This window comes from Phycodurus eques, chromosome 10 (assembly GCF_024500275.1).
Source record: "Phycodurus eques isolate BA_2022a chromosome 10, UOR_Pequ_1.1, whole genome shotgun sequence".
In the NCBI taxonomy this organism is placed as follows: Eukaryota; Metazoa; Chordata; class Actinopteri; order Syngnathiformes; family Syngnathidae; genus Phycodurus; species Phycodurus eques.
This window is the reverse complement of record NC_084534.1, coordinates 2,292,539-2,319,316: the sequence shown is the minus strand read 5'-3', so window position 1 is coordinate 2,319,316 and position 26,778 is coordinate 2,292,539. Positions and strand designations below refer to the sequence as shown.

The window sequence follows — 26,778 nt, the reverse complement described above, 5'->3', positions numbered from 1 at the left end:
GGGGGGGGGGTCCGGTTTTTGTCTTCCCCGTTTCACACACACCTGCTCCTTAGAGCCTCTTCACCACCTGTTCCTCGTTCACCCTAATTACCCCGTGCATTTAACCTCGTGTCTCATTCTTTCTCGTCGCCAATTCATTGTACCTTGTCGTCGCGTTCCAGCATTCCTTGTTTCCACGTCACAGACTCACAGTAAGACTTGACAATGTTCCGATTATCGACCTCGCCTTTTTGCCTCATGTTTTTGGATGCTGTTGCCTTTCTTGGATTGCCTGCCTGTGTACCGACCTATGCCCGTAGATTAAACCTCTCTTTTTGGAAACTGTCCATTTGTTTTGGAGTCGTGCATTTTTGGGTCCTATCCTCTGTTCCGTTCATGACAAATTCCTATCACATTTTGGCAAATCATTCCCATTGTTTTTAATTTTTGCTTAGCTGATTGATAACTACTGTAGCCACCTACTAACAAGGACATGAATTAGACGTTTTAATGTGATAATTCATTGGTGTCATCAATAAAGTAAGCCAAATCACATTTGATGTACAGTATTTCATCATCCAAAAATCTTGTTTTTCTCATCTCTCGTCTAGATGTCGGAAGATTATTGTCCCCTGCCAGCCTCCCCTTCCCCCCGCCCCCCACAAGAAAAAAATCATTTAAAACATGCTTTCTTCTTTTAATTTGGGACTATATTATAACTAATCCCCTCGACTTCGGTTTTATCTTCCATCTTGGGCCCTTGATTTGATTTTGGTCATTGGTGATTTGAGCTCTGGAAATTCTTTCAATCTCCTTCTGGTCAGTAATATAAACTCTCAAGATGATGCTTTAATCCACATTAATCTCAGATTTTTCTGAAAGAAAATGATGGTCGAGGGTGGGGCAAAAGTCTGTGGGGTACTAACATATGTATTTTTTTGCAGTCAACTGCCACAGCGTGCAAAGTGCTCTTTGTAATAAAATTATATTTAAACCAAACAACTGTTACATAAGATTCTGCTTGTGGTTTTACAAGACACCAACTGAGGCAAGAAATTCAGTTTGCAATTCACCTTTATTCAAATGCTCTTTATATCGATGCATTCTGCCTGGTGTCAGAAGCAGGACAAACGCAAATCTGTAACACATAATGGAGCAAGAACATTTGGAAAAGTGAATACCGATTACATGCAGCACTTTTACAGGAAAGTAACACTCACAGAAGTTAAAATACCAAAAGACACCACTTTCCATTATCCATTTAAATAACTTCCCCCTCCAGTCATCCTGTCATTCTGGAAAAGAAGGGTGCATAAAAATGTTGCACAAAAGGGCATTAGACTACAAAAAAAGGTTTGAAATTAAACATGGTAAAAATGAATACAGGTCTGTATCATTAAAGCAAAGATGTAAGTAAAAGCTAATTCGGGTATTGACTCACTAACTTATTTGTTATATAACAGGGGTATTGGCAGTGGTTTTAGCAATGCATGAGTCCAAAAGTAGGTAGTCTGTGTTGATTTCAGCACTAAGAAGAACCTGATATCTGAATTTAAAAATGTGAATGCAAAAACATTTCTAATCAAACATCTTGTGGCAATTACTAGAAACTGACAATAGTTTGAATTAAAATACGGTAAATAATGTTTATTTCACTCACCCCTGCCACAGTGTATTCATTTGAGTCGAATTGTTTTCCCCATGAAAAATTTTGTTTTTGCCTGCTATTACCAAAATGGTTACCAACACACTTAAATTGTTGTTCATCTGTATTTTACCATGTGTCACTTAGTTAGTACTAGTAATCTGTCCATCCATCCATCCATTTTCTGTGCCGCTTATCCTCACTCGGGTCGCGGGCGTGCTGAAGCCTATCCCAGCTATCTTCGGGCGAGAGGCGAAGAGCGGGGTACACCCTGAACTGGTCGCCATAAACAAACAACCATTCGCACTCACATTCAAACCTATGGGCAATTTAGAGACTAGTAATCTAAGAATGTCTTTATAGTGTTCTTTTGTGATAGTCAGCCAGAAGAAAATAAAAAATAAAATAAAACATCCTCCTATGATTTCACTGAATGTATGGGTAATTTTCATAAAATTTGATCAATAACGGTAAAGACACAGTGCTTGAAGGGCAACCCATTTTTCATGAAGCTGTGTATATTTTCCGTTATAAGAAAAAAAGTGTATTTCAATGGGCCACCACCATTTACTCTGTCAATAAGGAAGGCCTTTACTATGAATGCGTAAAATTTAAATCATCAATAATGTTTTGAAAATAGGACTTTTTAGCATGGCTGTTTCAGCATGGGAGACATTTACTCATATAAAACCAGGCAGCACAAAAAAATTGCTAAATTAGAGTGATATTTATTTATTTTTTACAAGTGTCTTTATAGTTATTGATCAAATTATATGAAAACGACCCATATACCACCATAGCAGTTAAATTGTTGCCTATCTGTATTTTACCATGTGTCACGTTGATAGTACTAATAATACTAAATAAAATAAAAATTATCAAAACAAAATAAAGATGGTCTTTATGGTGCTATTTTGTGATAGTCCGGCAGAAATGATTTCCCTGAATGTATGTTTCTGGGCTTTAGGATGGGAAGAGTAAGTGATTGTTTATCAAGAAATCAGTTGATTTTGTGGCCTTGATTTATTGGGTATTCAGGCAATTAAGGCAAAATGTAGTAAACTACTCAGCTGCAACTAGTAGCAGAGGTGCTGTTAATTCAGACTCATCTAGTGTCATAACATATTGCATGAAAACATTTGGAAGTTTAGAGACACAAAACAAGAAATAAACTAAATAAATTCAAAACAATTTTTCCTGCAGACTTGATGTCAAATTATTACCAGTAGTACCCATTTTTACCAGTGCTATTTTCACTGAAGCAATTTCAATATTAATAGGTGACAATTCAATAATAGATTTGATATTCGACACTGACACAATACTTTAATACTCCTGAACATAACATATGTAGTCTTGTCCGGTCAGCTTGTGTTGAATTACCTTTTGCTGTTTACAGTAACCATTTAAGTTTTGCTACTATTTTTTTCCTTTACAACTGTTTGGTGATTCATATTTTGTTGTTGTGAATTAAATCTTAAGCCTACTCAAGGACTTGAATAAGCACATCTTTCAAGTGTTTCAAGCACAAGATGCATTTTCCTTTGTATTATTTCTGAAAAAACAATAAACTTACAGGAACAGAGAACAAAAACCTCACAAAGCAAGTGATGTCAATCGTTGGGCCAATGTGTTTTGACCTCAGGAAGGCTGTGTGTGTTCTTAGGCAGCATATTGCTGATCCGCTTTGACGTTGTTGTCGTCTTCATTTAGTTATCGCTGCTCTCTTCATCACTGTCCTTCATCGAAATGCCTTGCATCCCTCCCTCCCTCACTGATGCAGTGGCTTCTTCTAAGGTCAGACGATTTCGAACAGTTTCGTACGTCTTACTGTTTAACGTGGAGTCCAGAACCCCTTGTAGGCGGAAGTCACGGTACTTTTTCTAAAGATCACAAAACAAATCAGAAACTGTGTTAAAGACATTTTAGACAGGAATTGCGATACTGCACATGTTTGTAATTGGGTGATCTGAGGTGGATATATTGATTTGAAGACACATCCCAAGAGCCCAAATATTCTCATGAGCAGTTGGTTGAACATCCCGCAAAAAGTAAAATACGAAAATTTGTAGACAAACCACATACAGTATTGTTATTCAGTGTAAAGGTTTTAACCTCCATTCATCCAGGAAAATGTGTCTAAATTAAGGTACAGAACACCGTAATGGGCGGCACGGTGACGACTGGTTAGAGCGTCAGCCTCACAGTTCTGAGGACCCGGGTTCAGTCCCCGGCCCCGCCTGTGTGGAGTTTGCATGTTCTCCCCGTGCCTGCGTGGGTTTGCTCCGGGCACTCCGGTTTCCTCCCACATCCCAAAAACATACATTGATTGGAGACTCTAAATTGCCCATAGGTGTGACTGTGAGTGCGAATGGTTGTTTGTTTGTATGTGCCCTGCGATTGGCTGGCAACCAGTTCAGGGTGTACCCCGCCTCCTGCCAGATGACAGCTGGGATAGGCTCCAGCACGCCCGCGACCCTAGTGAGGAGAAGCGGCTCAGAAAATGGATGGATGGATGGAACACCGTAATGTATAGCAGTTTTATAAGAGTCGATGGGCTCAATTTCCGTAAACTGCAAATCGGCGGTGGGGGGTAAATGGCAACGATTTTTGAGCAAGCGCAAGGGTGTGTCATTGGACATGGACCTGGCGGAGAGACAACTTGGTGGCAGAAAGTCCATCTAAATTTATGCCTGCCCAGACCACGTCTAAATACTGGCGCAAGGTAGACTGCTCTGACGCGATTTTGGTCAATTTGATCAGGGCACAGGCAGACAGATATAGAGGTCTGCGGACATATTTAGGTCGCCAGCAGTTCTCACGAGTTCATTCTGTATTTATACCCGCTCACATTGTCTGTTGCCACACGAGCCAAGACCAGTGACAATGCTGAACTCACACATGGATCGCTGCGATTATGCATCATCCTCTTCCGCATTGTTCTCTTCTGCAAAGAAATGTCTCTGTCGAGACTGTCATTGCGTCACAACTAAAGGAGATGAGAGGAGCTGCTTTGATTTACATGACTTAGAACGGCTTTAGACACTCCCATAGTGGCGCGGCCTGGCCAATTTCGGATCCGCAGGGCTTAGCTGGTCTACAAAATTACCAGCACTGGTGTAACATGTCCCTAGTGCAAAGTACCACCACCCGCTGCACCAAATTTATGCCATTCACGAAAACAGGGCCCTATATTGTCACCAGCTTACTGTTACATAAAACTAAAAAGGCCAACACATATAATGATAATTAGGCCTACATAATTTGTTTAACATAAATTGTTTTGTTTATTGTTATTTAAATTTAAAGAGAGCAGCTATTATAAAGTTTGGGGTACTACAGTATGTACCAAAGCATGTAGTAATACCATTAATATTTACGTATGTTAAAAATGTACCTCCATTATTGCTGCCAATAACCATAACATTTTCACTGTCAATATAATTACCTTTATACACATTCTTTTCTCATCCTGCCCTAATCTCTAATGTCTATCTCATTCTCTGGCCTATGTCCCTATTCTCTGTCCGTCCATCTCAACCTAACTGGTCAAGGCGGGGAGGAAGGGGGTGGGGGAGTGGAATGCCAGACTGAGTCTCTGTTCTGTTCAAAGTATCTTCCTTGGAGGGAGTTTTTTATTGCCTTCTTCACTATAGTGCTTGCTCATGCTAGGTACAACTAGTTTTCTGTAAACCACAGTCAGCGCCAGTCCTCCATGTTAACATGGATATTTGAATTCAACAGCCGTCAATGGCAGTGAATGAGTTTTTAATGCGTGAGGCGCATATTTCAAGACTTGCTCCATACAGCATGTGTCTGCTGCCAATTGGGGATTTATAAATAAAATTTACAAAACTTTACGCAAACAGTCTCTCAGATAAATAAGAATGCAGAGACTTACCATTTTAAACAAGTTCTCTGCGCAGTACTAAAGCTGAGTTACACTGAAACAAAAGTCTTGAATTTACTTAATTTCAACATGTACTGTATATCCGTTGCACATGATTAAAATGTCACGAACGGAACAAAGGACAGGACCCCAAATGCACGACTCCAATACAATGGACAGTTTAAAAAAAAGAGTAGTTGAATAATTGGGCAAGGGTCGGTACACAGACAGGCAATCCGCAAAGGCAACAGTATCCAAAAATGTGTGGGAAAAGGCAAGGTCAATAATCAAAACAGTGTCTATGCTTACTATGAGTCAGTGACGTGGAAATAAGGAATGCTGGAACGTGACAACAAGGTACAACGAACTGGCGACCAGAAGAAATGGGACACGAGGTTAAATGCATCGGGTAATTAGGGTAAACGAGGCACAGGTCGGGAAGATGCTCTCAGGAGCAGATGTGTACGAGGCAAGGGGAATATAACAACCATAATACACACCCATGACATAAAATGCATTAAACTAACATATTATTAGATTTTTTTTTAGGAAAAGAGGGGAAAATTACATCAGTTTACCACATTTTAATCATGTGCAACCGATGTACGTGATAAATTAAGTACTTTTTTCCCCCAGTGTCTCTCTCTTCTGGGGATTAGGATTCCAAAAGACTCTTGAGTGCTCGCTCTCCATTGTTGTTAGCATTATGTTCATTATGTATGTGATCAGGAATTACAATTTTCACCCAGTCTGCCTTTTTTCATGCTGTATTTCTGTATAAAAGGCTTGTCTTTTATTTATTTTTTACATTTTTGGTTTAAATTCCAGTTTCACTTGACATACATTTTAATTTACCAAAATGGATTTGTCCAACTAGAGAACTAGGAGTTCTAGGATATTGTACAAACTGGGAAATATATATGTTGAAATATTGTCATGTCAGATTAAGAATTTAGAATTCTAAACCTGAAGTAGAAGAGGTCCATAAGTTTTTATAAATTCATTAAATTAAATTGTAGGTCGCATTGGCTGCTGCATTAAGAAAGCAGTCCCGTAGCTCATTGTCACTATACTTTGATAATCATGTGGCGCAGAGTTAGTAGCAATCTTCATTTAAGTAGAACCATTTATCGACAAAGCCTACCAATGCAGGAAATCACACAGTGAGGCCAATAGAATCAAATTTAAAAAACCTAATTCACCTTGAGCAGACATTGATATTCATTGGGAAGTATGAAATGTGTCCTCATTGTTGGAAATTACTTCACTGATTTGATTGAAAATGTAAAATGCAGTCGTCACCTTGACAATTCTGATGAGAATTTTCAACTGATAGATATGTAGTTGCAGGTCCATGCGGTCCGTAAGCCATGTTCCAATGAGATTCATTGTGCTGGTGTACCATTGCTGAAAGAGAATGGCACAAGGACATCAGTGACGGGGAAGCCAGATGGAACCGAAAAAAACAAATCTTTATTTGCACCAAAGAATGTTCTGCTCCAGTTCAACAACAGCCAGGCAATTTTCTTATTTATGAAAAAAAAGGGGGATCTATTCCTCTCAAACAGCCCTATAGGCTTAGGATCTATTTAGGTGTGGACTCCAGGAAGAAGCAGCTGCCAATGAGGCATCACTTAATAGGATCCTAATAAAGAGGAATGAGTATGATGCTCTTGGCACAGATCAGAATGTTCTGAGAATGTCTCGTGGTGACAGACCTCAAGGCACTTGTCGAAGGCCACGAAACATCTTGTTGTAGTTTCCCCTTAGCATGTTTCAAGTCATGTTGACTTTGTACAACCCCAATTCCAATGAAGTTGGGACGTTGTGTTAAAGAAATAAAAACAGAATACAATGATTTGCAAATCATGTTCAACCTATATTTAATTGAATACACTACAAAGAAATACCAATACCTTGGTATTTAATGTTCAAACTGATAAACTTGATTGTTTTTAGCAAATAATCATTAACATAGAATTTTATGGCTGTAACATGTTTTCCAAAAAAGCTGGGACAGGTGGCAAGAAAGACTGAGAAAGTTGAGGAACGCTCATCAAACACCTGTTTTGAACATCTCACAGGTGAGGTGAAGCAGCTAATTTGGAACAGGTGGGTGCCATGATTGGGTATAAAAGGAGCTTCCCTGAATTGCTCAGTCATTCACAAGCAAAGATGGGGCGAGGTTCACCACTTTGTAAACAAGTGTGTGACAAAATAGTCGAACAGTTTAAGGAAAATGTTCTTCAACATACAATTGCAAAGAATTTAGGGATTTCATAATTTACGGTCCATAATATCATCAAAAGGTTCAGAGAATCTGGAGAAATCACTGCATGTAAGCGGAAAGGCCGGAAACAAACATTGAATTCCCTTCGATCCCTCAGGCGGCACTGCATCAAAAACCGACATCAATATGTAAAGGATATCATCACATGGGCTCAGGAACACTTCAGAAAACCAATGTCAGTAAATACAGTTCGGCGCTACATCCGTAAGTGCAACTTGAAACTCTACTATGCAAAGCAAAAGCCATTTATCAAAAACACCCAGAAACGCCGCCGGCTTCTCTGGGCCCGAGCTCATTTAAGATGGACTGATGCAAATTCCAAAACAATCAAGTTTATCAGTTTGAACATTAAATATCTTGTCTTTGTAGTGTATTCAATTAAATATAGGTTGAACATGATTTGCAAATCATTGTATTCTGTTTTATGTGTTATCAAGTGTCATAGTATGCTAATGTCAGCAAGGACTAAGGATATATTACATTTTTGTGGTGGCCTGAATCCTGGACAAACCGTCACCTGACAAAACAAACAAATTTAGTATTTAAATCTGTTTCTGTTTAATGAAACTAGGAAATAAACACTTTTCACAACAGTTTTGCCATGAGATAGCTACTAACTGATATCAATAGATCAGATACTAACATGAAATATAATTAATTGACATGGTTTATATCCTTAATACAGGTGCTCATTTCAACCTTGAGAGTCTGTCGTTGCTCAATTTAGACCACCGTCCCCTCCATCAATATCTAAGAGGCATACTGCGCACAGGAGCCGAAAGCTTTCCTCTGTGGGCCCGGCTGTTGTCAAATGTAATTGATGGATCCTAATGAGCACAGGCTGATACTAATAGAAGACGACTGACTTCAACTGCCAGGGTAAAAGAAGAATGGATGCACGTCGAATCGAGAGATGACTTGGGAGAATTAGTGGGGGTGGGGGCGATAAAAAGGTGGCAGATGCTAAGTGGTAGTTTCTGAATATGAAAAGACAGAATTATTTGTATTTAACAGTGATGCATTTCTTGTCAGCTCATATCCCACCTCTACCACTGCAGCTGTTAATTCGGCCTCTGATGTCAAATTTCAAACTCAGATTAATCAGCATCAAGCCACACTTTAGAATGGCCTGGATTCTGTAAATAAATTGTAAATAAATAAAATGAGTCTTTTTGGGAATGATGCAACATACTTTTTACACCTGGATTTGGGGATTCTCTGCCCTTCCTCCTTGCAGATCCTCTCCATCCAACCTGAGATGCTCTCTCAGGTTGGATGGTGAACGTTGGTGGACAGCCATTTTCAGGTCTCTCCAGAGATGCTCAATTGGCTTTCAGTCAGGGCTCTGGCTGGGCTATTCAAGAACAGTCACGGAGTTGTTCTGAAGCCACTCCTTTGTTATTTTAGCTGTGTGCTTAAGGTCATTGTCTTGTTGGAAGGTAAATGTTTGGCCCAGTCTGAGGTACTGAGCACTCTGGAGAAGGTTTTTGTCCAGGATATTCCTGTACTTGGCCGCATTTATCTTTCCTTCGATTGCAGCTGAACCCCCCCCCCCCCCCCCCCCCCACAGCGTGATGCTGCCACCACCATGCTTCACTGTTGGGACTGCATTGGACAGGTGATGAACAGTGCCTGATTTTCTCCACATATGCCAGTTATAATTAAGGCCAACAATTTCTATCTTAGTCTCATCAGACCAGAGAATCTTATTTCTCACCATCTTGAAGTCCTTCAGGTGTTTTTTTTTTTTTTAGCAAACTCCGTCCGGGCATTCATGTGTCTTGCACTGAGGAAAGTCTTCTGTTGGGCCACTCTGCCATAAAGCCCTGACTGGTGGAGGACTGCAGTGATGGTTGACTTTCTAGAACTTTCTCCCATCTCCCGACTCCATCTCTGGAGCTCAGCCACAGTGATCTTTGGCTTCTTCTTTACCTCTCTCACCAAGGCTCTTCTGCCCCTCTATTGCTCAGTTTGGCTGGACAGCCAGTTCTAGGAAGGGTTGTGGTGGTCCAAACAGTTTCCATTTAAGGATTATGGAGGCCACTGTGCTCTTAGGAACCTTAAGTGCAGCAGAAATCTTTTTTTTGTAACCTTGGCCAGATCTGTGCCTTGCTACAATTCTGTCTCTTCAGCAGTTCCTTTGACCTCATGATTCTCATTTGCTCTGACATGCACTGTGAGCTGTAAGGTCTTATATAGACAGGTGTGTGGCTTTCCTAATCAAGTCCAATCAGTATAAACAAACACAGATGGACTCCAATGAACGTGTAGAACTATCTCAAGGATGATCAGAAGAAATGGACAACACCCAAGTTAAATATATGAGTGTCACAGCAATGGGTCTGAATACTTATGGCTGTGTGACATTTCAGTTTTTCTTCTTTAATAAATCTGCAAAACTTTTAACAATTCAGTTTTTCTCTGTCAATATGGGGTGCTGTGTGTACATTAATGAGGAAAAAAATGAATTTAAATGATTTTTGCAAATGGCTGAAATATAACACAGTAAAAAATTTAAGTGGGCCTGAATACTTTCCGTACCCACAGTAGATACGGTGAGTCCTTTGTTTACGATGGTAAACATGGGGTTACAAACACTGCGGAACGACATACAGTAAGTGTATGTTGTCATGCAGTACAAAAGGGCTCATTCAGTTACCAGCATACTTTTTTTTCATTTGATAGTTTATTTTTTATTTTTTGTGTATCAGCCGCTGGCTGGGTGTAGGCAGTGGTCACTCAACGACAAGCTTGATCAGGAAACCTGAATAGCGATCAAATCTGCAGTATTCAGTGTTTCACTGCACTCGCATTATTATCCTGACCATTACAGTATACACCAATATTGATGACGTAAAACACATTTCCTAGTTTATCCACGATTTCACCATTTATGTACTGTATGGCCTACATACTTCTGTTTCTTTTCCTTTCGGCTTGTCCCTCTAACTTTGTCTCCAAAACATCTAACCTTGGCTGTCCCCACTCCTAGAGAACCTCAATACCTTCATTTCTGCCATTTCCAGCTCTGCTTCCCGGTGTCTCTTCAGTGCCACTGTCTCTAATCCGTACATCATGGCTGGTTTAACACTTGGGACCGACCTACAGTTTGCACTGGCTTGTGTCCCCCATAGGGCTGCATTGATGGACCAAGTACACACATTGCAAATCTCGGACATCATCTCTCAAAATTTACATTTGACAAGCCCAAAAACTTCAAAGGCACATTAGATATTCTTTCAAGTCCCCAATAATAATCAGAATAATGTTTTTATGTGATTGTGCCAAATGTGATTCAAATTGATCAATTCTTACACACATCATGTTGACTTGTCACTGTTTTACAATGATACCAACCTTTTGAAAATAGGATAAAGATTAAGAAAGTTATCAAAGTTTGAAACCCGGTTTTACAAAAAGTTCACACCTAAATCTTGACCCCTATTGCCATACTATTAAGAAGTTGGCAAGAAATTGATCCATTTTCACCAGTTTTAAAGAGTCATTACTTTTTAAAATATTAATCACAGGAAAATGACTCTTCACTGGAATCGTCTTTAAAAGATCTGTCTGATAATGCTGGTCGTGTAAATCAATTAATCCTTGAAATTTTACACACATACCTACTACAAGTGTTAGTCATATAATTATGAGTTAACTATTGCATTAGCGCAAGCTAGTGATAGACTACGGCACGTTCTGACGTAGGTATGTCAGCTCTGTTATAAACAAAGGACCCCCTGTATTCTGTGTCTTTCAGTCCCATCTGCTGCTTGATGAAAAGGAGCACTGAAAGAAGATATAGATTGTCGCGTTTCCTTCTCATGCTTTGTGTTTAACATTTTACATTAGACAAGTGGTTCATTTCATTTGATACTAGTGACAATAATAATTAATGTGTGAGGTGTGCTACTCGTTTATCTTTTTTTTTTTTTATAACTGGTTAATATTAGACAGGTGAACATTTGAATATACTTGATATGATATTTGATGCGTACATTCAATAGATTTATTAAAAATGTAGGAAAACACTTCAGAAGGCTAAGTACTACATTTGTAAAATAAAAATCACTTTAATTTTTTCCTCATGTACTATTCAAATTTCTTGAGATGGTGAATTTGGGATTTTCACAAGCTATAATCGTCACATTTCTAAAAAAATCTAATCAAAATATTTCACGCTGTGTGTAGTGCAACTCCATAATGAGTTTGACTTTCTGAATAGAACTACTGCAATAAATCAAGGTTTCCACTATATTCTAGTTCATTGAGATGCACCTAACAAAGGAGAATGTTTTAAAGATCACCGCGACGTAGTTTGTAAAACAGCACCAACCATCTTCACAGTGCAAGCAAATTCTTTAAAATTCTTTTCCTTGACCAACAACAAAACGAGCTCAGAAACACACACCACAATCACAGCCATGGCAGCTGAAGATGAAGAGATCAGGTCAGCGAGTGGGACATGAGTGAGGACGAGATGGCTACAGCCATGCAGTACTGGGGTGAATCAGTGGCGACCTGGTGCCAGCAGCATCTTATCTGTCACTGTGTGCCTGTGAAGGCTTCAGCATGGCAGCAGGCCTGTGATCTCGCCCCAAGCATAACCCCCCACTGAGAGGCCAGGCTTGGAGTGACTGGCTGCTCTCCCTCTTTGCATCAATCCACTCCTTCTTCACTTCTTGTTGTTCTTTAGACTTTTTAGACACAGTGCCACACAGCTCCTATCTACAGCTATTTTTCACAGCAGCCATTTTGTGTCCTCTTCTGCTTTACTCCTCCTCATTTATTTCAAAAGAGACTTGACAGTTATCTCACAAGTTTTCTTGGTGCCATGGCATTTGGGAGTTCTGTCAAGGACATCTTGCCTACACATAATGCCTGTGATTTTCATCAACTTTTAGTTCTTTTAGGGCCAATGTGCGCGTTCTAGCCATTTGAAGAAACGTAAAACAGTAAATGATGATCAAGGAAATATCTTTGTATTTTGTAATCATTGTTTTTTAAATTTGTTTTTTAAATGTAGTTGATAATCCAGAAAAAAAAAAAAATTGGGTTCCTCAACCAGCAATTTTTGGGGAAGTACCAATTTGTTTAGGGGTGCTTAAGATTGTTTTTAGGGGGGCTAAGACAATAAAACTTCTCCCTAACCACATAAAATCTAATAATTTTTCGGGGGGGTGGGTGGACGTTTCCATGTTAGCAAGCTATAGACCCAGCTCAAATCTCCCTTTCATAGCCAAAATTGTTGTGAGTTATTTTTAATCAACTCATCAATTTCTTGAACTTAAATTGACTTTTTGACAAATTTCAATCAGGTTTCCGAACTCATCACAGTACAGAATCTGCTCTTATCAAAGTGCTTAATGATATAAGGCTGAATACTGACTCGGGAAAGGTGTCGATTCTGGTCTTGTTGAACCTCAGTGCGGCTTTTGATACAGTAGATCATAATATACTGCTGAAGAGGTTGGAAACGTGGGTAGGACTTATTGAAACAGTCCTTAAATGGTTCAGGTCCTACCAGGGGGAAAGGAGTTATTTGGTAATCATTGGAAGTGTTGAATCTCATCGAATGGCAATGACCTATGGCATGCCTCAACGGTCAGTTCTTGGACCCCTCCTGTTCAGCCTGTATATGCTACCCTTAGGTCAAATTCTTCAGAACTTGAATTTTGACTGTCATAGCTATGCAGATGACACACAGTTATATCTAGCAGTGTCTCCAGATGACTGCAGTTCAATGGAGGTGTTGTGTCACTGTCTGAAACAGATAAATAACTGGATGAGCCAAAATTTTCTTCAATTAAACCACAACAAAACTGAGATAATTGTTTTTGGAAATAAAGAAAAGAGGATTGCTGTTGGTAAATACCTGGAGTCACTCTCTTTAAAACCAAAGACCAAGTCCAAAACCTTGGTGTGCTGATAGATTCCGACCTGACTTTCAACAGTCATATCAAATAAATTACTGAAACTGCCTTCTACCATCTGAAGAACATATCCAGAGTGAAGACTTATATGTGTCAAGCAGACCAGGAGAAGCTCATCCATGCTTTTATCTCAAGTAGACTTGACTATTGTAATGGTCTTCTGACTGCACTTCCCAAAAAGAGCATTAAACAGCTGCAGCTCATTCAGAATGCTGCAGCTTGGGTTCTGACCAGAAAAAAGAGGTCAGAGCATATTACTCCAATTCTAAAGTCTTTACACTGGCTTCTAGTCAGCTTTAGAATAGATTTTAACGTTCTGCTACAGGTCTATACACCACTTAATGGTTTAGGTCCTGAATACATGAAAGAAATGCTCATGGAATATAAACCCAGTAGGGCTCTGAGATCGACAGACTCAGGTCAAATAGTGGAGCACAGCCCAAAGCAAACATGGTGAAGCAGGATTGAGCTATTATGCTGCACACAAATGGAATAAGTTGCCAACAGAAGTGACATCAGCCCCAAGTGTGAATGTTTTTAAATCCAGGTTAAAAACTCTTCTTTTTTCTCATGCTTTTTAGAGCATTTCCACTTTTAAATTATATTTCTTGTACTGTATGCTGTTTTAATTGTACTTTGTTTGACAAGCCCAATTCCAATGAAGTTGGGATGTTGTGTTAAACATAAATAAAAACAAAATACAATGATTTGCAAATCATGTTCAACCTATATTTAATTGAATACACTACAAAGACAAGATATTTAATGTTCAAACTGATAGACTGTATTGTTTTTAGCAAATATTTATTAACTTCAAATTTTATGGCTGCAACACATTCCAAAACAGCTGGGACAGGTGGCAAAAAACACTGAGAAAGTTGAGGAATGCTCATCAATCACCTGTTTGGAACATCCCACAGTTGAACAGGCTAATTGGGTACAGGTGGGTGGCATGATAGGTATTAAAAGCGACTTCCATGAATTGAAAGCAAAGATGGGGCGAGGTTCACCTCTGTGAACAAGTGCGTGAGAAAATAGTCGAACAGTTTAAGGACAATGTTCCTCAACGTACAATTGCAAGGAATTTAGGGATTTTATCTTCTATGGCCCATAATATCATCAAAAGGTTCAGAGAATCTGGAGAAATCACTGGTTGTAAGCGGCAAGGCCAAAAACCAACATTGGATGCCTGTGACCTTCAATCGCTCAGGCGGCACTTCATGAAAAACTGACATCAATGTGTAAAGGATATCACCGCATGGGCTCAGGAACACTTCAGAAAACCAATGTCAGTAAGTACAGTTCGGCACTACATCCGTAAGTGCAACTTGAATCTCTACTATGTAAAGCAAAAGTCATTTATCAACAACACACAGAAACACCGCCGGCTTCTCTGGGCCCGAGCTCATCTAAGATGGACTGATGCAAAGTGGAAAAGTGTTCTGTGGTCCGACGAGTCCACATTTAAAATTGTTTTGGGAAATTGTGGACGTCGTGTCCTGCAGGCAAAAGAGGAAAAGAACGTCTGGGCTGTTATGGATGCAAAGTTCAAAAGCCAGCATCTGTGATGGTATGGGGCTGTGTTAGTGCCCATGGCATCGGTAATTTACACGTCTGTGAAGGCACCATTAGTGCTGAAAGGTACATACAGGTTTTGGAGAAACATATGCTGCCATCGAAGCAACATCTTTTTCATGGACGCCCCTGCTTATTTCAGCAAGACAATGCCAAACCACATTCTGGATGTGTTACAACAGCGTGGCTTTGTAGTAAAAGAGTGCGGGTACTAGCCTGGCCTGCCTGCAGTCCAGACCTGTCTCCCATTGAAAATGTGTGGCGCATTATGAAGCGTAAAATACGACAATGGAGACCCCGGACTGTTGAACAGCTGAAGCTGTACATCAAGCAAGAATGGGAAAGAATTCCACCTTCAAAGCTTCAACAATTAATGTCCTCAGTTCCCAAATGTTTATTGAATGTTGTTTAAAGAAAAGGTGATGTAACACAGTGGTAAACATGACCCTGTCTCAGCTTTTTTGGAACACGTTGCAGGCATAAAATTCTAAGTTAATCATTATTTGCTAAAAACAATCAAGTTTATCAGTTTGAACATTAACTATCTTGTCTTTGTAGTGTATTCAATTAAATATAGGTCGAACATGATTTGCAAATCATTGTATTCTGTTTTTATTTATGTTTAACACAACGTCCCAACTTAATTGGAATTGGGGTTGTAAATATTTATAAGATGTTTTTTTTTCTTTGTTTTTAAATACTTTTAATAATGTAAAGCACATTGAGTTACATTGTGTATGAAATGCACTATATAAATACATTCGCTTTGCTTATTACAGTTAGGATGTTTTTAAGATTATTTTTCAATTTCTCAAAACACTGACAGTTAAAAAAAGATTTTATCATGGCTAAAGTTAGTCCAGAATAATTATTGCAAATTCCTTTATGTCCTGAGGAGAAATTAATTCTTAATCAGAACAAATCCACCGCATTCATGAAACTGCTCATATTGCTATAGATGTTTCCACTCCACAGTATGTACTTTTTAATCAACCTATATGCCATTCAGCCGCTATCACTTTTCCCCCTTTTCTTTCACCCTAACCTTACTCCAAATTGTAATCTTTACATTGTCTCTTAAAAAAATAAAGATGAAAAAAAATAAAAAGCTGACAAATTGCAATTTGATCTCTTAAACATAAGCGCATCCTCCATCAGAACAGCTTTCACTTCATGGACGACGTGATACTCCTTTAGGGCATGATTAAGATCTTTTGGTGTCCACATGTGAAAGAAGATGAAAGCCAATCGACACTTGCAGAGCTTGTAAAATGAACAGTGATTGTCCCTCGTTTAACTCCTTTTGGCAAGAATTACAAACAAGAAAATCATCAGAACAGATGAATTCACCCAATCTCTCATTTTTAGGATGCACGGCAGCAGGGGGCTACCGCTTGATAACAGCCAAAACAAGCGTAATATGACTCTGAATAATAATGCTATAACCCGATAGGGCCTAAATCTGTGATCTTACTGCTTCCATTTCTTCAACCAGGATATCGTTGTACATATGTGTGTGTGTGTGTGTGTGTGTGCGTGCGTGTGCATACATTAGTGGGTTTTGTCACCTTCTGACATGCTGGTGAACCCCTACCTATACACAGACGACACGAACGCTACACACAACACGCAATATTGCATACACATTCTCACATGTACACATATACATCTGCTCGTCCATCACCCCTTCAAGCGAGCGCGACCTCCTGCCCCCATCTGACACCAACCCACCCATCCCTCCGAAAACTTCCACCCACTGCCACACACACAAACCTCGCCTTGAAGCCACCGTTCACACCCAAGTGTTAACATGCCACTTGGGGGTGGGGGGGCACCAGCACGACATGATTCAAAAAATGGCACACATCTTTTCCCCCTAATCATCTTTTACATTTGCATACATTTGCTATGCAGTGTGATGAAAAGGCACTGGCCTTTTTAGATTTCTCGGTCAAATTATGAGCATGAGTGCAACATTTTATATTTATAGATTTAATCTAAAAATCTTTTGTTCTATTAACAAACTCACTTAAAAGATACAGTAGCTGTAATGTACAATGAACTGTAAATACATTCCCGAATTGTCCTCCCGGGAGCATTCCAATTACACTCGAGGGAGGGATGTCAGAGAATTGTTTTTGTCGGCAGCAGATCTTGAGCCCGCAACCCTCTGGCCCAATGCCCAAGTACTTACAGACAGGCTACTGTTGCCCGTCAAGCTACTAATATGCTCCATTTGTTAGTATGAGTTTTGACATAACGCATTTCCTCATTTGAGACCGGGGGCATTTATACAGTATATTCATCTGCTGAATGGGGGAGATGTCTATTATGGAGAAGGCCTTATTTGTATAAATCCATCAGAGCTGCTAAATAGCCACTGCAATCAGAGTGCTGATTTATTCATGAACCCATGTGGTGATGTTCATTACATATTATCGCTAAGCAGTGACGACATACATTTACAGTAAATGCCGGCACTTATTTCATTATTCTGCTCATTGAAAGGTACCCAGTATTTCACTTTCGCGACCATTTCAAATAATCTTATTTTCCTTTAATCAAATGGCAACTGGAAAACCAGGAAACTGAAGAGTTTTGATGAGTAACAACACATGCATATATGAACACATGATTTACAGACACAAAACCTATAAAAAGTCAGACGATTTGTAAGGTCAGCGAACCCTCTCTGAGGGGCCGCTCGGGAGCTTTTGTGCCGCTGAGAGCCAGGAATGTTGGAGCTGATGAGAGGCCTCACCGCAGGGGGTACATGAGGATTACAAGCTACCGGGCCTCTGCCTCTTTCTGCCTCTGTTGCTCCTCCTGTAGGTATCTATTCATGTTTAAGCCTGTGTAAGACCACCTACACAAATATGTCATTTCTTTAAAAATGACTCATGTTTAAATTAATAGCTCAGGATGTTCCTTTGGAACTGTACCTGCCTAAAGTCTGGGGTCTGTTGACAGCCATATATTCTGAATTTCTCCCTGAATATGGTTTGGCAGGCCTTCACTGCAGCCACATTCAGTTGTTGCTTGTTTGTGGGTCTTGCTGCGTCACTGTGAAAAGCATGCACCAGTGGGTTTCGATGGGACAACTGATTTGGTCGTTGAAGAATATTATATACCCTCCTGTAAGCAGTCACGTCATCAGTAAACACCAGTGAGTCTGTTCATTTAGGGGCCATACAAGACCATGCCACATCCACTGTGTTTCACACCTGATGTGGTATGCTTTGGATCATGAGCTGTTCCCCTCCTTCTCCATATTTTTGTTTGCAACCATTATCATACACGTTTACCTTCCAAGGTTTTTATAAATAAAATAAAGGGTGGGGAGGTGGGGTTTTTGATCTAATCTGGCTTTCCTGCTTCCTGTGGACTTCTTTTAAGGTGCTGAAAATGAAAGATTAAATAGCAGTGTTTTCTAAATGGCAGTTGCCTTACTTTTGTGAACCATATTAAATCCAAGCTGAAGGTTTACACTTCAGCTACATTTTGATTATTTTATTTCAAATCTATTGTGCTGTTCTACATATAAAAACCCTGTCACTCTGCAAATGTTTTGTACCTAACTGTCCAGAAAATTAATCCATCCATAAACCTTTTGTAAAATTGTTATCCTGTTTTGGAAACTCAATGCACTGGAAGATAACAATGAGTTGACTATGACTATTGATAATTTTCTGTATAGAAATTATAGAAGGTATTTGATAAATGGTAGAACAATATTGTGTCTCCTATTGCAAGTCTTTGTCATTTCATCATTATCATAACCAACCACAAAGTCATTGGTCACGCCAAGCATTTGAGACAGACAGGGCGAGAGCGAGAGAGAGAGAGAGAGAGAGAGAGAAAGAGAGAAAGAGAGAGAGAGAGTTCCTGCTGAGACCCAGCTGTGTCTGCAATTAGCAGGAGGCATGGAATGATGATTGTGGATGCGCCAACTCTAATGTCAAGTGACATGTTTCCTTGAGAGGGAGAAGGAAATGTGCGGAACACCAAAAGCAACACTACGTTTGCACATACCAATGCTGATAAACACACAAAACCCATATATGCACACATGCTCACACAATGGTATGGATCAGCTCGAGGGAGTGGAAACTCTAAATCTGACTACAAGACATTATGCACTTTACACAATGGGTTTGTCTAATCCTACCTGGTCTTCTTTTCAGAGCCTACCGCTGGCCTATTCTAGTCCGGCTCACAAACTCAGCAGAGAGGCCCCATTGATGAGGACACTCAATTACCATAGTAACTCACACAGTAGGTAGGAACACTCCCCCACACACCCCTCCCTCCGATCCCACTCCCAGCACCAGCCCCACAATCCCCCTTTCCATCCAGCTGCATGCTCAACTTGTCACCCAACAGCAGCTCTAAGCCTGACCCCCAGAGAGTACATGGAGCTTTTCACAGGCTAATGGGGCACAAGCTCTTGCACTGAATGATGTCATTCCCCATTCCTCACAAATGTTGATACATATGAAAATGCAACTTTTCCTGCTTCATGGGACACCCAATGCAGTATGCATTTTTTTTTTCTAAAGTTGGTTTATTTGCAAAAACAAGTTGACAGATGCTCTCTTCCCACAATTAGTCTTCACACACAGTCAATCATTTTCTTTTGCCTTAGACCTGTGACAGCACGTTTTGTGTCTCACTATAACTTCACTTAGTGGACACCTTGACACACCAATAATGCTGTTGTGAAATTACTGGAACAAAAACGTAAATTAAAAAAAATGGATTAACTAATGTGGTGTTCCAACATTTTTTGTAACATGTACCAGTTCCACTTAAAAGTTGTATTTTGAAGGACCAGCAGAGAAAGAAACGAATAAGTAAACAACAAACTATTACGCTGAATGAGTGGGAGCCCTGGGTCGGTTTCAGCTTCAAAGAGTCCCATTTTAGGGTAATGTTTTTTTCTTTCAAAAATCTACAAACTCTTTGTCTTTTAATACCGGGTGCTTCGGCTTCCATGTGCTGAAGGAGTTTTGATGGCTTCATTGCCTCATCTGCAAACCTGTCACAAAACATTACACAGAGCGGGTTTGGTGCATGCAAGTCAACTAGCAATGAAGTTGTAGGCTCTTCATTCTCATTATATTGGCCTTTTCCGCTTTCTTCTTTTTAAGAAGCTCTCCAAATGTATTTTTTTTAACTCATTTTTGCAAGCTTACTTTTTTTTCCAGTATCATGTGACCGAGGTGAATATTTTGACAGAGGCGTGTGCACCTGATTTACAAAATAAAACTTCTTTCAGACTCTGATGATCAATAACATATTTCTTTTCAGCTTCTCTGTGCCTCCTGGTACCAAATTACCTACGGTCCGATACTGGTCAACAGCATGGTGGTCAAGCTAAAGGAAACTGAAAAAATTCCATTCATTTCTCTTTGCTTTGGAGGTTAAAATGCAAACATATGAAAATCGTATAAATAGATTTATTTTGTTTTATTATTTTTTTTTTACTGTTTAAATTCTACTATAAGGACTATAAATGCATTTTGGTGTTCAGAGGAAGAAAGTTAACGAATTTGATGCACTTCTCCAGTAAAGTGATTGCAACAGTGACTACAAAAACCAGGAAGAAGAAAAAAAAAAAAGTATTTTCCAAGTTGTACTCATGTAAATGTAATTATTATTAGCATGTGCTTTGGGACTTCAAATGAGATGAAAATGTATGTGCGTAGAGTTGCTTTAAATGTGTAAATGTATCTACCTCCGTGTGGATAGACAAGAAAGGTGCTGTTCATGGCAAATAACTGGAGCTCAGCATCTTGTACTGGATGTTGTCATCTTCTGACTCACTGTCTCTGTCCATTCAAGCAAGGGGATTGCTTGAAGAGGGGGGAGGGGCAGCAAGACGAAAGCAGTAGGACGAAGTTTTCCCTCAACAAGCCAACAGGTCTCAAACTGTTTTGATTGTGTTGCACACACAAAAGGCGAACTGCTGCTGACCATTGACCATAGTGTGAACGCTGCTGGCATGGCAACATAATGGGCTCAATGGACATTTCAGCCAACCAGTCAGTTAAGGAAAGGGTGCTAAAGAACAGCACAGTGAAGATCTAACAACCAACAAGGAAGGTAAATATTTATCAAAAATCTGAACAGCATTTGTATCACTTTGTATTACAAGTGTAGTGTTAGCTTGATGGGCTAAAAAAAAAATAAAAAAAAATAATTGTTTAGAAGGTATCGGCACATGAGTCTTTGTGGGATGAGGGTGTTTGTGGGATATGTTGTAAGAAACTAAACAGTTGGAATTATGGTCAGCTACCAGTCATTGAGTAAACACACAATGAGCAATAGAAAAGCTCTGCGGTCGACAATAAAAAAGAAAAAAAAAAAGCCGCCAGCTCCGGGCCCTGAGAAAAGTAAGCCATTCTCCTCACAAAGAGCCGCTTAGGGGTGGGGATTGAGGGAAGGGAAAAGAGGGCTAAAACACTTGTGGGCTCAGGGAACTCTATAGAGGGAGCGAAAATGGAATAAGCCAGCAAGCACTTGAGGGTCCCGCCGAGCACCTGAATGGGATAGAGGGGTGGAGTGCCAGAGGGGGTCTGGTGAAGGTGAATGGCCTTCTTTTTGGGTCCAATTTGTCTCTTTTCACCCCGCTCGCCCTGCTCCGACTCTGACAGATGTACAAAGATGGAGCGGCGCTGGGCCACTCATCCACATACGCCCGTGAGCAGCTGTCACTTTTGTCAGGCAAGTTAATCAAACAAATGCCACCGTACCACCCTTTTTAACAAGGCAAAGGGAAAGAGGGGTGAAAGGAAGCATGTAAAAGGGTGATAGAGACCCCAGAGATAACATGCAGGTCCTTGATCAATTCACCCCGCCAGACCTCATCAATAAACCAGCAGGACCTGATAAAGGAGAAGTCTTCATTAAACTTGCATTTCCTGCTTCTGACGATCATGGCTTCAGTGATCTTAGCTGTTTCCTCCCAGCAACAGAGAGCTCGGAATCTTCATCCAGGATTTGAAGTCCCAAAGAAACGAAAAGGGGGAAACAAAATGCTCCCTCTTTGTAATTATTAAGACTCTAAGCTGCTTACAGACTTCATTAAACAGGAGTGAAACCTTTTTGTTAAAACAGTCACACACAGTCAATCCAGCCTATCCCTTTTGGCTGGCCTTTTCAAACATTATTATTATTGTGGACCCATGACTATGGCCATTATTTCCTCCCCCCCTAATTCTGTGTTACAGTTTATTTACTTTAAACCAAAAGCGATTACATCAAGACAACAAGAAAACATCAGTTTAGCATTACAGTAGCAATGACAGCGAAGGGTGAACGACATCTGGTGATTAAGTTTTGGTTTAGTGACGTTGTGTGCACTTTACAGAGGACTTTTATTATTACTTTGAAATGTTTATGTTCCTAATTTGCTCTTTTCTGCTAACGTGGATTCTCAAGTGTGAGACTGTAGGCTTTTTTTTATTGTCTGCTACTTAATTTGTAAATATTTAGTTTGAAAGACATCAGTCTGAATCTAAAAAAAAAATGTTCAGTTGTCAGTCTTCTGAGTTTGCTTTTTTTCATGGATACGGATTTTTCAGCAGAATTCTCCGCCTCCACACCTCGCTCCTATCTGCCTGCAGAACACGCAAGGTGGGCTTCCTCTATCAATTCAGTCTGTTCTGGGGCTTAAAAACTGTTTTGTGACCTCACTGGCTTACATCCCAGTGACCAAAGCAATTGCATTACTATATAGCCTATACTGTTCATTCTCTCCCACGGCCATAAGACCACTGATTTACATTCTGCACTCAGCTCCGTCCCCCTCACTCTACGCTCTCATCTCAGTGTACGACCTCTCCCAACCAATTCCAGTCATCACTGCCCCTTCTTGCCACTGGTCGACCTGTCCGCCCTGTTGTCACAGTTCGATCCTCATCATGCCGTCACAATGAACCACACGTAAACCTTCAAACTCCACCCCATCGTCCAATCCTCTCGACTTGTCCAAAAGCAGCAGCATCTGAAAATTAAACCGGTGTTACTGTTATCCATCGAAAGGACCTCAAAATAACCAACAACTTATGCTGTTATCGACAAAAAACAAACCGTGTCTGAAATTTCATTCCCAGAGTCAGCTCTGTTTGTCATGAAAGGAACAGAGGATAGGACCCAAAAATGCACGACTCCAAAACAAATGGACAGTTTCAAAAAGAGAGGTTTAATATACGGGCAGAGGTCGGTACACAGGCCAGGCAATCCAAAAAAAGGCAACAGTATCCAAAAATGTGAGGCAAAAAGGCGAGGTCGATAATCGGAACAGGGTCTCGTCTTACTGTGACTCTGTGACGTGGAAACAAGGAATGCTGGAACGCGACGACAAGGTACAACGAACTGGCGACTAGAAGGAATGAGACACGAGGTTAAATGCAAGGGGCAATTAGGGTGAACGAGGCACAGGTGGTGAAGATGCTCTCAGGAGCAGGTGTGTATGAGACAGGGGGAAGACAACAACCAGAACACACACCCATAACACTGTTCTCCTCCTTGGTGATTTCAACTTCCACATTTACACATCCTGGATCTGGTCTGCTCAACTGGTCTGGCACTACCTCAACTCACTAGCATCAACATCCATATCTCTAACCATATAGCAATCATTATGGACAACTGTAAATTCATCAGTCCCTCAGTTCTCTCAGCCTCCATCACCCAAAAAATTATCTGCTTGCCCTCACCCTTTCACCGGATGACCCCAACAACCTTGTGCAGCACTATAACTCCATCCTCTCCTCCTGCCTATGCCTTCATCAAAACAATAACTCCTTGACTCACTCTGCCCCTTTGTACACTCCGAGCTCCACACCATGATATCGGAAGTCGGATTTCACCGTTAAAGTCGAAATTTACGGCGAAATACTTCTGTTACGGGTATTGTCCCACGTGATTGTGACAGCAAGCTCAGTGTGTGTGGGCGTGTGCGTCGATGTGTGAGTGAGACGGGACTGCGCGGGCGTCGTCCGGCGGGACTGTGACGGAGGAAGGAGTGCGCGGAGGTGCGAGTGTGTACAGTGGCAAGTGGAGTGACGGCGACCGGGGAAGAGTAGCGATTAGCGGAGGACCCGTTGACGTCGAATGTGCAGAGGAGCTAATAAAGCCATTAAAGCAGCAAATCGATGCTCCGTGCCTTTATTGTTGCCGCCATTGACATGACATTCAAACCGATCACCCGATCGTCATAAAATGCGAATTATTGGCTGATACCGATCAGGCCGATGTAAAGTCTAATCAATCAATCTATCTATCTATCTATCTATCTATCTATCTATCTATCTATCTATCTATCTATCTATCTATCTATCTATCTATCTATCTATCTATCTATCTATCTATCTATCTATCTATCTATCTATCTGTCTATCTATCTATCTATCTATCTGTCTATCTGTCTATCTATCTATCTATATATTTATCTATCTGTCTATCTGTCTATCTGTCTGTCTATCTGTCTGACTGTCTGTCTGTCTGTCTGTCTGTCTCTCTCTCTATCTATATAAAATGGCTATCATAGGAATCTGTCTTTTACACAAAATTTTCTGTCAGCAAATACATTTTCTGTAACTGAAAGATAATGACTACTATATCTTGTTTGCACACACTTTAGACACATGACTGACCGTGGAAGATAGTTTTCTTAAAACATTTTCAGAATCTCTTCACCAGATGAAAAAAACATGACAAGACACATTGTAGCACTTAAATATATCATGAGGTGCATATTTGTAAAGGATACAAAGTGTACAGATGCAAAAATGTACATAAAGTATACGTCTAAATATAAGGTTTTAGAATACTTGTCTGGCTGAAGGCGTTAAGTGTGCATGTGTATTGAGCTCAGCATTGATTAAATTGTTCACTTGGCATGGCTGTGTGCCTGGCGGTTCGTGACCGGATCTCAGAGGTGAAACATCCCGGACCGTCAAGTGGTATGACGGCGGCTTCATCGCCCACTTGTTTGTTGGAATTCCTTTTACCCACTACAACTTAACCACTCCCCCCCTCACCCCTTTGCCACACACACAAACATCCACCCGCTGTGAGCAAAGTACAGTGGGGCGACGACAACAAACTCAAATCCTTCAATCTGTAGCTCAATCTGACCCCTGCCCTTACCCCACCCCACCACAGCCATTCAGCAGTTGGTGATCTGAGCGAGACGGGAGGAGCAGCTGCGATTAAAAAGCGGTTTAAATTTCGTCACACAGAAGTGCAATTTCGCCACGCTTGTGAAGCTGATAACCATCCAAGGTCAACGGAAATACTTCAAATCAATCAATGAGCCATTCTCCTAATCCCCTCCGGGCAAAAGCAGATTAAGTATATAATTGACCTGTGTAATCCCTGTATCTGCAACCCGAGCCATGGGGGAAGTTTGGAGAAAGGGGGGTTGGCTTTAAGACGCTGAAGTTGTACAGCGCCAGCTCAGCCCTCCTCTTCCTTAACCCCATTTGCCCTCTTCCTCCCAACCTGGCTTCCATGTTACTTGCCTCTGCCGGGTGCAAATGGCATGTGGCAGGAAAATGTGGTGTATCAGTGCCGGTCTGGATTTGGCTCAAGCTAAAGACATGGCTTTTTTAATCAATGATCGCTGGCTGCCTTGTGTTAAGTCCCCTCTCCAGTATCATTTAAGCACATCTGTTTTAATCTGTGCCTCTTCAGCCACTCTTTCAAGAACTAAACCAAGGAGGGGAGGGGGCAAAAGGACTAAATTAATTTTTATCTATTATTTTAACACAAACATACAGGGCATATTAACCACAGTTGTTTGTATGTGGGCCAAACATAAGTGTCTTTATCCATTTTCAGGGCTCCAAAGATGCTGAACATTTTCTGGTTAATTTTGAGAATCTTTACAGAAGAATACACGAGAAGTATATATTTTTATTGATTGGCTGATGGACTGTTACTTGTAAAAAAAAAAAAAAAAACTGGTAATACTAACATAACAGTTATTATGCGCACTGCTCTCTCATCCCTACTTACGTACAACCCCAATTCCAATGAAGTCGAACGTTGTGTTAAACATAAATAAAAACAGAATATGATGATTTGCAAATTATGTTCGACCTATATTTAATTGGATACACGACAAAGACAATATATTTAATGTTCAAACTGATAAACTTTATTGTTTTAGCAAATAATCATTAACTTGGAATTTTATGACTGCAACACATTCCAAAAAAGCTGGGACAGGGTCATGTTTACCACTGTGTTACATCACCTTTTCTTTTAACAACATTCAATAAACTTAAACTGAGGACACTAATTGTTGAAACTTTGCAGATGGAATTCTTTCCCATTCTTGCTTGATGTACAGCTTCAGCTGTTCAACAGTCCGGTGTCTCCGTTGTCGTATTTTACACTTAATAATGCGCCACACATTTTCAATGGGAGACAGGTCTGGACTGCAGGCAGGCAA

General features: G+C 40.3%; 1 protein-coding gene across 13 annotated transcripts in view; it reads right to left on the bottom strand.

The window, feature by feature from the left end:
- Positions 1–1,055: 1,055 nt before the first annotated feature.
- cadpsa (Ca2+-dependent activator protein for secretion a) overlaps positions 1,056–26,778 on the bottom strand; it is a 215,140-nt gene continuing 189,417 nt past the window's right edge. For 12 of the 13 annotated variants that reach the window (XM_061687055.1, XM_061687057.1, XM_061687056.1 and 9 more), the window contains 2 exons: positions 6,816–6,920; positions 1,056–3,507 (listed from right to left, as the gene is read on the bottom strand). In XM_061687055.1, coding sequence (XP_061543039.1) covers positions 3,334–3,507; positions 6,816–6,920 — 279 coding nt within the window. In that variant the 3' untranslated portion in view covers positions 1,056–3,333. The remainder of the gene's footprint in view (positions 3,508–6,815; positions 6,921–26,778) is intronic. The other variant, XM_061687059.1, reaches the window with a different exon arrangement.